We start from the raw sequence: 12,910 nt of genomic DNA, 5'->3' as shown, positions 1-12,910 counted from the left end.
GGTCACCAACCTTTCGGACCTCAGGGACCACTAAATTCATAATTTTAAATCCCGTGGACCACTAATATGATCTGCCTAATGACCGGCTGGGTGGGCTTGGCTAGGTGGTCATGTGACTGGGTGGGCATGGCCAACTCGATGTCACTCATGTTGAGGGGTGCCTCGCCAGCCTCTACTCACCCCTCCCCTCCCAGCCACTCCTCGCCTGCCCGCCCAAACTCCTTAGGGCCCCAACAGGAAGCAGTTGTTGGAGCTAAGCAGCCACCATGAAAAAGAGTTGGCAAAACAGCTGGCTCAGTTCAAATTGGATATGAACAAGAAGGAGGTTCAGCAGAAGCACCTCACTGAGGACTACAAATATAGGCTTTCCAATCAGAGGGAAGACCTGCAGGAGTGCAAGGCCAGGTAGAGGCCCCTATAGGCTCAGCAGGCTGAGATGGTTAGCCAGTTCCAGGCCATGATGCAGTCCCACTGGAATGAGGCCCTCTGGCTCTTCAATAGCAGTGGTGCTTCCCTCTGGCCTTCGTCCAAAGCCCCGTACCAGGAGGCTGAAGCAGATCCTGAGTCGGAATTTCTGCCCCTCTCCGACCCACACAAAATGACCCCAAAGAGGGAGACTTTCTGCAGCAACACAAACATTCATTGCATGACCTCAGTGCCTTCCGCCGTGCCCTTAAAACCTTCTTTTTCCAACAAGCCGGGCTGGCCTAATTCTTTTTAAGTGTTTTTAATTGTTTTGTTTATCGTTTTAATTAATGGGGCCAAATCTATATATATATTTTTAACTGTATTTTAATATTTGTATTGGATGTTTTTATTTGGCTGTTCACCGCCCTGAGTCCTCAGGGAGAAGGTCGGTATACAAATTCAAAATAAAATAAAATAAAATAAAATAAAATAAAATAAATGTATCCAGCCCAGTATATATGCAAAATATACTATGTGGGTAATCCATCTAAACTTCTTAATGGATGGGCATAAAAAATAATAATGAAGCAATGGTGGGTAAACATAAGGGTGTTACGAAAGGATATCTTCTGGATCCCCACAAAATTCAATCTCTTTGCAATGATGACATTATAAATCTTGGTGTGGGAGAGCCCTGATCCCCGATAGGCAAGAAGAATGTTCCCACTGAAACATTCAGATTATCCTATTGCATCTGAAGGATCAAATGCCATGTCAATAAACTCTGTTCTTCTTTCCCCAACTTGCTACTTTTCAAATATGTTAGATTCCAATGACATTGACAGTTGTGGATTATGGGAATTCTCCTCAGGACATCCATATGCTGGTCCAAGGGTCTGGGGGTTTTCTTTTCTTTTCTTTTCTTTTCTTTTCTTTTCTTTTCTTTTTTTTTTTGGGTTTCAGATGTGAAGGATCTCTTAGGGCAAATTGTAAAGATCACTTCAGTATTGGCAGATGAGACAAGACGTCTCTTTGATTTATCTATTTTATAAGGGAGCCAAGTTCAGAAGAAAGATTGTAAAGAACTCATCAACTCATTAGAACTTTGGAGGAAGTGTGAGGTAATGGAAAGCGGAGCATGTTAATCTTCAAATACTCGAAAATATTTGTCTTGTTAAATTATTGCAGGGCCTTTACCCACTTCACATAAAGTCTATGCTTGTCGGTTTGTTCCTCCCAGAGGACAGTCCAAAAAGTTGCTTTTTCAAAAAGCAGCTGGACTTTGTTTTTCCTTGAAGATGTTTTGCTTCTCATCCAAGAAGTTTGTTCAGTTCTGACTTCTATCTTCAAGGAAAAGCAAAATCCAGTTGCCTTCTGAAAAAAGCACTTTTGGGACAACCATGACCTGGATGACTGAGAATCTCCATAGACACTCCGAGAGAAAAGGAGATGTTCTTGTGAAGGGGCAAAGAAGCAGGTTAATACACAGGAGCCTCAGTCAGCGACTTGTTGGAAAGTTTCAATCAGAAATCTGGGTTAAAATCATAAGTATATCTTCTTGGTTTTGTTTTTCCCTTTTTCCTTTTCTTGACTTTTTTTTTTTAATTGGAAGAATATAACAGATGGTTAGTACAGATTTAAAACATCAGGTACTGATACAGAAACATGAGCAGGCACACAACAAATCTGAAATAACGCAAAACTAATACTGTATACTCAGATACATCTTTAGAAGCTTATATTACAAAATGTTTTAAATCTGTTTGCTAGTCAAAATCTAAGTGTCCCTGCTAAGTTTTATGCTTAACAAAATGCTTGGGTTAACATTATTCACATTCTGCTTATGTGATGCTTAGACGCTGGCTATCTTGCTGCCAGCTGCAAGATTCATTTAGAAAATTTTCAAAACAGATGCAGATAAAATTTAGCCAATGCATTAATAGTCAAGAATGTTTTAGTGGGTCCTGCACTCCTACAATAGCTGTTAGCTTTTCTACTAGAAACCCAGCTTCTGTGCTTCCTTATGCTTCAGTATTACTCTCTTCCCATCCTGTTAATGCTTTGGGGTGGGAAATGGATTTCAAGAGCACTATCCTGTCCTTGCTTCAAATGTTTATTCCAAAAAAGCTGAGAGAAACAAGCTAAAACTCTGAAAGTGATGAGAATCTGGCTTTTTATTGCTTAAAACACTACCAGGTTCCCATGTGAAAAAGTGTTCCCCTGAAAAAACATAAATGAAACATAAAATTCACAGTAAAAGTACACTTGGACTGAGCATTCTCAGAATATTTTAAAGTCCTTACTGATGCTTTACTTGCAGGAAGCTTTTGGGGAATTAAAAGAAAGGGCAAAGGCAGAATAACGTTTTTGAAGTTCTGAATCTGTTGGTGAAAAGGCTCGTCACTCAGTGGCTCCCTCCAATGAAAAGCAGCAAGGTTGAAAAGCGAGTGGACTTGTTCATGAGTGAACAAGCAGTGGCTCACGTTTGTATCCCACCCTGCCAATTATTAGGAAGCAGTGTTTTTTCTTCGCATTTTTAGATGTGTTCAATGACTGAATTTGCACAATACACTAGACCAAGTGGGGGTGGGTGGGGGGGGCAGGGAGTATGACAGGGTCTTGGGGGTGGGGAATGGTGCACACACAGGCAGCACACAGACCAACTCCTGGGTTGCTTTCTATTGTAACAGTCACATATACAGTAAAGCTTTTTTCCCTTTAAATACCTAAGGGGTGCCTATTATTTAAGCAAAATTGACTGCAAAAGGTTGTTTCCCTTTCACATTCTTATTTGTCAATTACCTTCAGGTTTACCTTTCCTGAGATTATTAGAGCTCTTACCTCTTGTTCAATTCTCAGACCAACCACTGCTAATCTGTAGCCGGCTGGGTTTGACCTTGGTTGTTTCCAAAACAATTGAGTGTGGGAAAGTAGATTTTCCCACCTCTCTATGTTCCTATGCTTCCTCTTGTAGGTGGCTTTACTGAGCAATTGCTGCTGGACTAGATCAACCTGCCATTTTAAACTATAACAAGGATATTTTGTTATCCTTCTTTGTTGCCCTTATTAGCCTTGTTTCATTCCTTGTAGGTGATATCTGCCACTACCAGGCTGTGCTTTGACACTGAGATTTTCATCTTCATTGTTCCCACTTCCCAATCCTCAGCCATCACTCTATAGGCTGGTGTTGGCTTGGTTCTGCAGTGGAGTGACTTCTAGTTTCTACTCAAACTTAGTGGTCATTGGCAAGGCAGGTGGCTTTGCTCTGCTCTAGACGGGATGTTTCATTGCTGCTGAGCTTCTTTAGTACACAGTCTGGATTTGAGCCGCCTAGCTGATGGGCCAGATTGGTTTGCCACTGGTGGTGGTCTGGGCTGCTCTTCTACTATTACTTCTGGCAGGGCTTAAAGTAGCCCCCTGAGTGAGCTTCTCTGTTGTTCCCAGTTAATAATTTATCCTATTGTTCTGGCTAGGTTTAGGCTGCGTTGGAGTTGAAGCTATCTCGGTGGAACTGGTAGTGTCCCAACCAATTTTTTTCTCTCCCTGACTAGGCCTGAAGAAAATTGGCTGCCCTAATTGCAGTGAAAAGATCACCCAGATGAGGTCTTCCTCTGTCTCTCTCTTTTTGGTGAAGGAGGAAGGGGCCCCATTCACCTGGATCAGGCTTTAGCTCTTTGCTGCCCTGGCAATATCTCTCATTGCTACTGACACATGCTCCCGCTGTTGATCTTGCTGGCCAAACTTCCCAACGCTTTTCTAGGTGTTTTCTCAGCCTGAAAACCTGGATATCTCCAGTCTGCTAAAAGCCATGAGCAGCCAACCCACATTTTTGTGCTGGCCAGTCTGCCAGCCAAGTCTCCTAGCCCGTTCCCAACTTCCATTGACTGATCTGCCAGCTGAATTTACTAGGTTTGCTGATTTTCCTCCCGAATACTCCTGTGTTGGCCAATCTACCAGCTAAATTCTTTTCACCATTGCAATTTGGTCTGGTCTATGTCATTGGCATCCTCCCTTCTGGGTCTTTCCCTTTTTTCCTAGTTCTGGATCTCCCTACACAGTTTGAGTTCTTTGACCCTTTCAATGCTTTTGGAGCACCTACTAGCTCAAGAAGCAGAATCTTTGGTAGTCCTTCCCTTGCCCACCACTGCTATGTCCAGCCAGTCAGCCTATTTGCCTGCTTTGCTTCAAAGCCAGCTGATTTCCTCTTGACCTGCAAGCATGAACATGAACAGAGGCGTATGTATATGCAGTACAAACCATCTCATTTGAGACAAAGGACCTAGGTGCCCTCCAGCCTATTGTGGGCATAAAGTTATTAGTCTCAAGAGTGAACCATGCCATTCACTTTATACCATTACTCAGTTTTATTTGCTTGAGTATAGCCTATTCAGAGAAAACAGCAATTATGTTTTATTAAACTCGGTTTAGAGTTAGCATGTTTTCTGAACCAAGATAATGAGTTAGCAAACTGGACAACAACAACAACAATTTATATTCTGCAAGCTCTCAACAACTCTGGCTGACTCAAATAATGAGTACGGGGAAGGGATAAACTGAGGGAAGTTAGAAAAAGTCTGCTGAAGACTTTGTCCTGTTCAAAGTTGAAACACATACAATAAATTATTATGAGGACTATTCACTCTATATCAAAGGTGCCTGGCAAGTAATACCTAAGATCTTATCTTGGGACAGGTGGACAAAAAACATATTTATAGAACCTGTTTTCAGTGTGAGTGTTCAACCGCAGGAGGTGCATAACAATTGTGTAGTGAGTATTTTTAAATATGCAGATTGCTTTCTTTACTTTCCCAGGTACTATAGTAAATTCCTTAAATTCCTGAAAACAAAAGAAGGCGGTGAAATTTACAAACAGGTGTCACGTTTTTCCTTGTTTAACTTTTTATAGACCAAACTATGCTTCATAGTAAGGGATTAATTTGGCAAATCTTGTGGGATTTTCATTTTCTGAGCATCTTGCTGCTGATAGTCCTCTTCCTTGGCCACTTTGAAACTCTTTTTGCCTGTGCCAGGCTAAGGAATGATTACATCCTAGTTATAGAGACGTAGGTATGGGTGTGTTTTTATATGTTGTTGCTTTTCTTATATTTGTCTTGCACGGTCTGCTTGATTTTGCAGTGTGCTTGCTTAGTTTCTTACAGAAAAGCTACAATGCATGAAGCGACAAGAGGTTTTGTTTATCAGCCAGCAGAGCCTGACACTGATTAGGATTGAGAGGGAATAACTAGTCAAGGTCACCCAGAAGCTTTTGTGCTTCAGGGAGGACTAGACTCTAGGCTGCCCCTTCCTAATCTAGCACCTGAACCAAACATTACATCACACCGGCTCTGTATGTACATACTGCATACATATACATACAGTCCCCGGGTTAAGGATGAGTCCCATTTCTAACTCTCTCTGTAATCCAAATTTATATTTGTGTTGGAACTTGTACTTACAAATGGAGTGCCTATTATTAAAAATGGCGGACAGCATTCTCCATGCAATGCTTCCAGGAAACCTCTGAGAACAGGCTGTATATTAAAAAAGTGCGGCTTCAGCAGTTCCTGAAAGCATTGCACAGCTTCAGCGCTTTGTCGGCTCAAGGAAAGAGAATGCTGTCTACCATTTTTAGTAATAGGCAGCCCATCCGTATCTAGGGATTGTTCTTCAGTCGGATGTTCTTAACCCGGGGACAATATGCGTATACACATACATATATTTGAAATCCCAGTGTAATAGATATTAATACTTCCCTTCAGAATTAATAAGATAGATCTATTACATTGAGATTTCTGTTGTAGGAATGAGTTCTGAGTCCTATCTATTTCTATCAAGTTTGTTAAATGATGGAGAGAAGCTAGAGTGCAAAGTGCTTGAGCTGTGGCCCTATGCGATTTGCCGTTTTATTAATAGCAAGTGTGCTAAAATGTTTCATACACAACCATCTATTCCTGCCTAATGTCTGCATCATCTAGATCCTAATTATAAGTTAACTGAGCATCAGTTAAGAAGTACCCTGGGACCAAATGCAAGCTCCACTTAGTGCAACATTCAGACACAGCAAAGGGCAGCACTTAGCCAACTTTGCTGAGCTCAGAAAGCTGTGTGTATGTGTGTGTGTGTGTGTGTGTGTGTGTGTGTGTCGGGGGGGGGGGAACCTAGTTAGTTCCTGGGTGGGAGACCCAAGATTCTTGACAATGCTGAGAAGTAGAAAAAAAAAACCTGAAGAAGGAGGCAATGGCAAACATTTACATACTGTTGCCATGAAAACCACATGTGTTCACTAGGAATTTAGTTGATTCAAAGAAGTCTATACCTTTACTGTTTCTAACAAGAGCAAGTCAGATGCTTCTAGGGATTCAGCATCCCTTCCCCCACCCTGCATAGTTTGCTTTTGGTGTCCGTTATTTAGAGAGAGATTTCTCTGAACACCGAGGTTCCATTTAGGCATTTGTTTACAAGTCGGTTTTTATTTATTGTATCTTATCATTTGATGGCTTAATACTCCCTGAAAGCTAAATAATAGTTTCTCCCAAAGGTTCTTCATTCCAGTTGTAGCCTCTTAAAGTTACTTTCCCTTGTAAAGAGGCGGGTGGAGGAGGGTAGTGAAAAGCATGAGCAGACTTTATATCTCTCCTATATGTTATCCATTTTGAACATAAGGACATAAGCACCCCCTGGCCCAGGTCCAGCAGTCTGTTTGAAAAGTTTTTTTTCCCCACCTACTATATTTAGTCCAGACCATTGCTTGATTAGAAATACTCAATGGAGGAGGATGCTGGTGTGTTAACTGTTCAACTCCTCTGACTTAAAAAACTGTTTGCTTCAGAGTTTTCCTAATTATTCCTATTATTATTTGTCGCTTTATGTGCCACAAGCCCTTAACACTCAGCTCCCTTTGAGACAGAAAAAGAAGGGAGGTCCATTATTGGTGACAACTGTGCCAAGCAGTAAACATATTTTCATAGTCATCTTACACAAACTGAAGAAACCACAGCCACTGGGGATGCTTTTGAGTGGAGTCTTTGTGAGAGCTTTCCTGTGGATTAAGGGAGCTTCTGTTTTCTTCTGCCTGGAAGAGAAAAACAATGATTTCTCAGCTATGTCTTGGTAGATTAAAAAAAAGTCTTGCCTAGAAAAAAGTTCCAGTTGGGATACTGAAAGGACAGACCGGATTTTCAATCTGTTGTGTAATTCTCCGTTGCTATATGTGTTTGGTGTACCGCAGCAAGCAATCCCTGCATTTTATAAATTTATAAACAGAATATTAACACTCTGTCTGGATACCTTGTTTGAAAGTATAATATATATATGCACAACAACAAGAATGCTGTTGGGGTAGTACTGTCTGAATAAGAGAATCCATGCCTTACCCTCACTTCTACTTCAGCTCATGTCCAACAGACTCCTACTTACTATGACCTTATTATGTCTATTAACAGAGGAAGGGGTAAAAAAAGGAAGGTTACTTATTAGTGCTGCAGCTTTTTTTTTAATGTGCTGGCAGACTTCCTTTTCAATGTAAACGCACATTTGGCCCTGCAATATTTCCTCCCCAGGCTCCTATCTGATTGGGTCAAGCTGAACTAAAATACTTTTTTATTTATGCCACATAGGATAGGCCTTTGAGTAACCTTGGAGAAGATGGCATGAGGTCAAAAAATGAGGAATGGTTGCTGGTTGTCCTTCCGAAATCATCTTGTTTGAAAAGAGACATAGCTATAAACAATGACAACCTTTCCCAAGTTAGGATCCTCCATCAATAGTCAACCGGTCTCATCATCCCCAGCCATCACAGCAATCGCCTTTGTGAGTAGGACAGTGACAGTTACAGTTCAAAACTTCAGACAATACCAGAGAAATGCAAGATTGGCAAACGTACACATCTGGGTTTTGATTTTTGTTTCAATAACGTGTCTCTTTTTGCGGCACAGTTACACAATCCTTCTAGGTTATGGTTTAGACAAATTAGATCATTTAATCAATATACACATATTAATAATGGAACGGGGAAATCTACTCCCCCCAAACACAAGAGAAGATGGTCAAAAAAAGAGTGGCTGGTCGTTTATCATGCCTCAAAGGTACTTTTTCAAAAGGCAACAGGACTGTTTTTTTCCCTTGAGGAAGAAGAAGAAGATGTTTTGCTTCTCATCTAAGAAGCTTCATCAGTTCTGGCAGGATGGCGGGTGATGGAAGGATTAGTTCTGACAGGATGGGGGGAGGGGGTTTGAAAGGATCATATTTCTTTGCAGTCATATGGTCTTTAGCACTCTCCCTGAGAGCTCTTGGGGCCACTTGGGGGTTTATCTGTGCCGTCAGAGTCACCTGTATCAGAGTGCAAATGGGGGTGGAATCTTCTTGGAACTGCTGAAAGGACTGTGTTGTAGACAGGAAATAGATAATGTCCTATCTCTCCCCCTCTGTTGAGAGAGGGATGCTCAATGTTAACATACATGGCCTCTTTTACCCTCTTTCAAATCAGTGGTCCTCTCTATCCAAATGTGGACTTTGCTGTCTTCGAAAGAGTGATCTCTGTCTTTCAAATACAGATGGACTGCTGAATCTTGTCATGATGTGTTTGCTCTCCTATGTTGTGCCATGCGTTTGTGAAGTGGTTGTTTTGTTTCACCAATGTACTGATCTGCACATGTCTCATTGCATCTTATTGTTAAGCAGTAGATTCAAACAAATACACACTGGAGGGTTAAAGTCAGATTAATTCAGTAGTGTTTGTTTAGTATTTCAGAGAGCAGATCCATAATCCTTATAGAGGAAAGGGTAGAAATGGATTGGTGTGACCTTTCCTGGTTTAGGAAATCAAGTGACAAAGGTGATCAATTCATCATAAGAACCTTGTTCTGATTACAAGAAGAATGACCTAAACAAATTAAGACAACTCTAATGGTAATTCTCTAAGTACCTGGATAAATACAGTTAGCTGATTTCTATTTTATTTGTATGATGACATCTACATTGCTTTTTTCTGTATATGAATATCACCAAGCAAAGTTCAAAACTCAGTTAAAGCCTTTCCTTATTTTAAGGAATGAAGTGTTTGTATGTATGGAAGAAGGAGTAAATCATCTGCTGTAAGAGAACTCACTCAAATCCACTGGCTAAAAGGTTCTTTTAGGTGTATTTTAGACCTAGAAAAATATACCTAAAACTTACTTGCACCCCTTTATTTTTGTTACAATAGCTATTGGCTAAATATTATTTGCGGTGTTTTAAGTTTCACATTTTCTAGGTAGTTTTCTCAAAGTTAGGATTTTTCTGATGTTTTAAATCGGGGTACACAGGCCCGGGCCTCGGTCCACTACCAGGCCTTGAGTCATTCAGAACTGGGCCACGCGCATCCCCACATGCACAACCAATGGGTGAGCGCATGCATGCACACTCCATTTGCATGAGCGGCGGGCAGGCTTGCCCGCTGCTCATGCAACTGGAGCTGTGCATACATGCCCGCCATTCCTGTGGACCCATCCCCTCTTCCTGCCCCCACCCAATCCGGTCCACAAAGGCAGAAAGGTTGGGGAGCTCTGTTTTAAACAACAATTCTAAACATCCCTTACTATTGGCTGTATGGGGAGGGGTCATACTGTATAGAATTACTACCGTGTTTCCCTGAAAATAAGACCCTGTCTTATTTTTTTTTTTGAACTCTGAAATAAACGTTTGGACTTATTGCCATGCGCTCAAAAGCCCGATTGGGCTTATTATCAGAGGATGTCTTATTTTGGGGGAAACAGGGTAGTTTAAACTGGTAACATCCATATTTGGAAAGGCTGATCTGGCCTATAAATGTTTCATTCACAGCTTTTAATGTCGCGCCCAAGACGACCTTTTTTCCCAGATTTCCTATATCTCAAAGTTTGTGATAGTAAGGCATTAGGCATGAGTGAGAAATAGCACTGAATATTGATTAACCAGGCATGAGAACAACATGCTAAGGCCATTTCAATTCTCTTGTTTGCATATTACAGATATTGCTCACAATTTCTTTACAGCATCTTTTAGTAAAGCCTAGCTTTGTTCAGAAGCAAGTTTAAGCTGAACTCAGAGTGTTGTGCTTGTTTTTTTTATTAAAAGGTGCATAGACACAAATAATATTGTGAGAGGCAGATACAGTAATATATTATTCAGTACTATATCCAGTTACTGATGCTGTAAAACAGCGATAGAAACGACATTTTGTCTCCTGTTTGCAAATAAATTCAAATGCAATGATTCTGATTCTGTTTTCACCCATTTCTCTCATCTTAGCAATGTGGACAAATTCATTTGTCTCTTTGCTTTAAATTTGGAAGTAGAAAAAACATCAAGATTGGATTGTTGTGTGAAGAACCTAAAACGGAGCGAATTCTGCCAACTGAGTGTGTAAGCAAAGATAGAACTTAACTCTTCTATCATTTCTGAGCAGACCTCTCACTATTGAACCATTGTACAAATACATGAGAGTTCAATTGATGAATATTTGCTTTGTTTTGTTTTAAAAGATTCCGTAGGCCATGAAATCTGTTTACTTATGATCTAATAATGCATACGGTTGCAAATATATCATTAATGACACACTTAATAATATTACAGATAATTTCTGCAGAATTTTGAGACCCTTGATTTTGGCTTATGTTAACAGAGAAAGCCTTTAGATCTCAAGAGCTTTTTGGGGGGTTTTTTTGGAATTTTTTTTTATTTTTAAACAATACTTAAAACATAAAACAATTATCATCCATTACAATTACAGAAAGTGTATTGATCGGTTACAAATCTTTTGTGCTTAATCCTCTATCCAACATTTTCTTATTTAACAGTTTATTACATTATTATTCTCATTTACCAATTATTTAACAGTAAATTGTCCTCAAGAGTTTAATGGTAAACATTTTGAAAAGCACATAAAGATTAAGGGAGAGTTATAGTAGTTGGGAAATCAGATTTCTCAGCCCAACTGCTACTTCTTTCTTTCTCCCCTTCATCTGTTGTGTATCTAGTGAAACATTCATTTCATGGAGCATATAGTCTATCTAGTATTGAATTGTGCTTGAACTGAAAAGAGCAAATTGCCTATAATCCAGGACTTATATTAGCACAATACAGGTAGTCCTTGACCTGGAAACATTTCTTTAGCAACTGTTCAAAGTTACAGCAGCACTGGAAAAAGTGACATATGACCAATCCGCACACGTATGATCACTGCATCCTCGAGGTCACATGATCAAAATTCTGGCACTTGGCATGCATTTAGGACAGTTGCAGTTTCTGGGGTCATGTGACCACCAGTTTGTGATCTTCCTAGCCAACTTCTGATAAGCAAAATCAATAAGGAAGCTGGATTCTCTTAATGACTTCATGATTCACTTAACAGTAGCCATTCTCTTAACAACCATAGTAAAAAATATCATAAAATTGGGTGCAACTCATTTAACTACCTTAGTTAGGAATGGAAGTTATGGTCCTAATTGTGGTTATAAGTCGAGAACTACCTTTATTCCAGTGGTTTGAAAGTCTTTGAAAAAACTCATTCTGCCTTTTGTTTTCATAGGTATCTGAGAAACAATACAGGCATTGGCTGCAGAGGCTCTACATCTATTGATTTGGGGAAACAGCGGATTCCTACCACTCGAGATGAACCTCTACCTGCCTAGGAAGAACTGGAGATTTGGAGAGAATGCACTTATTTAGCAAGAACTGCTAAATATAACACTGTTTCTGTTGCTTCGACCTATTCATTTTTTCTTCCCAATATCTTCCCACAATTGAGATCTAGTCATTAAGCACCAAATTATTTAATGCCCAATAGTATTTATCACCATTACTAGACTTTTTTTTAATGTGCTGTGAGAGTTCTGAAAATATTTTTGTGTCTTGGGCTTTTTGCTCCCACCGTTTTTTGGGACTTTCTCTTGAGTAGTTATCTCGCATACGGAGCATCTGGATGGCTTCATAAATTGGGAGCAGTGCCCTTGTTCATCATGGGGCGAGAACAGGAACTGATCCAGGCTGTGAAAAATGAGGATGTACCTGGTGTGCAGAAATTGGTAGCAAAGATCAAGGTGTCCAAAAGTAGTGAGTATTTCCTTACACCCCAACATGATACTTTGCTTTCACTTGGCTCAATAGTAAATTAGTTACAGTTCTGTGACTTTTGGCAAACTGGCTCTAGTTATAGAGCCATGATGGCGAACCTATGGCATGTGTGCCACAGGTGGCACGTGTAGCCATATCGGTAGGCACATGAGCTCATCTGATTTTCGGGCCTTCTGGGCCCACCAGAAGTCGGCAAACAGGCTGTTTCCCACCTCCAGGGGGGTGGGGAAGGCCATTTACGCCCTCCCCAGGCTCCTAGAAAGGCTCTAGAGCCTGGGCAGAGAGAAAAATGGGCCTACCGGGCCCACTGGGCCATCACATGGCAGGAGCAGGGCGGAGCGGGGGGGGTCACACGCGCATGCGCGGGGGCGGGTCACATAGAATTATGGGTGTGGGCCCGCGTGTGACTCCC

The 12,910-nt window shown here is 40.8% G+C and overlaps 1 protein-coding gene across 4 annotated transcripts in view; it reads left to right on the top strand.

Annotated features, from left to right (window-relative positions):
- CASKIN2 (CASK interacting protein 2) overlaps positions 1-12,910 on the top strand; it is a 110,460-nt gene that overhangs the window by 5,435 nt on the left and 92,115 nt on the right. For all 4 annotated transcript variants that reach the window (XM_087887180.1, XM_087887179.1, XM_060691042.2 and 1 more), the window contains exon 2: positions 11,954-12,477. In XM_087887180.1, coding sequence (XP_087743306.1) covers positions 12,384-12,477 — 94 coding nt within the window. In that variant the 5' untranslated portion in view covers positions 11,954-12,383. The remainder of the gene's footprint in view (positions 1-11,953; positions 12,478-12,910) is intronic.

Source organism: Pantherophis guttatus, chromosome 2 (genome assembly GCF_059756535.1).
Source record: "Pantherophis guttatus breed Tessera chromosome 2, ASM5975653v1, whole genome shotgun sequence".
Lineage (NCBI taxonomy): Eukaryota > Metazoa > Chordata > Lepidosauria > Squamata > Colubridae > Pantherophis > Pantherophis guttatus.
Note: the sequence above shows the minus strand (reverse complement) of the source record. Positions and strands in the feature narration are given on the sequence as shown.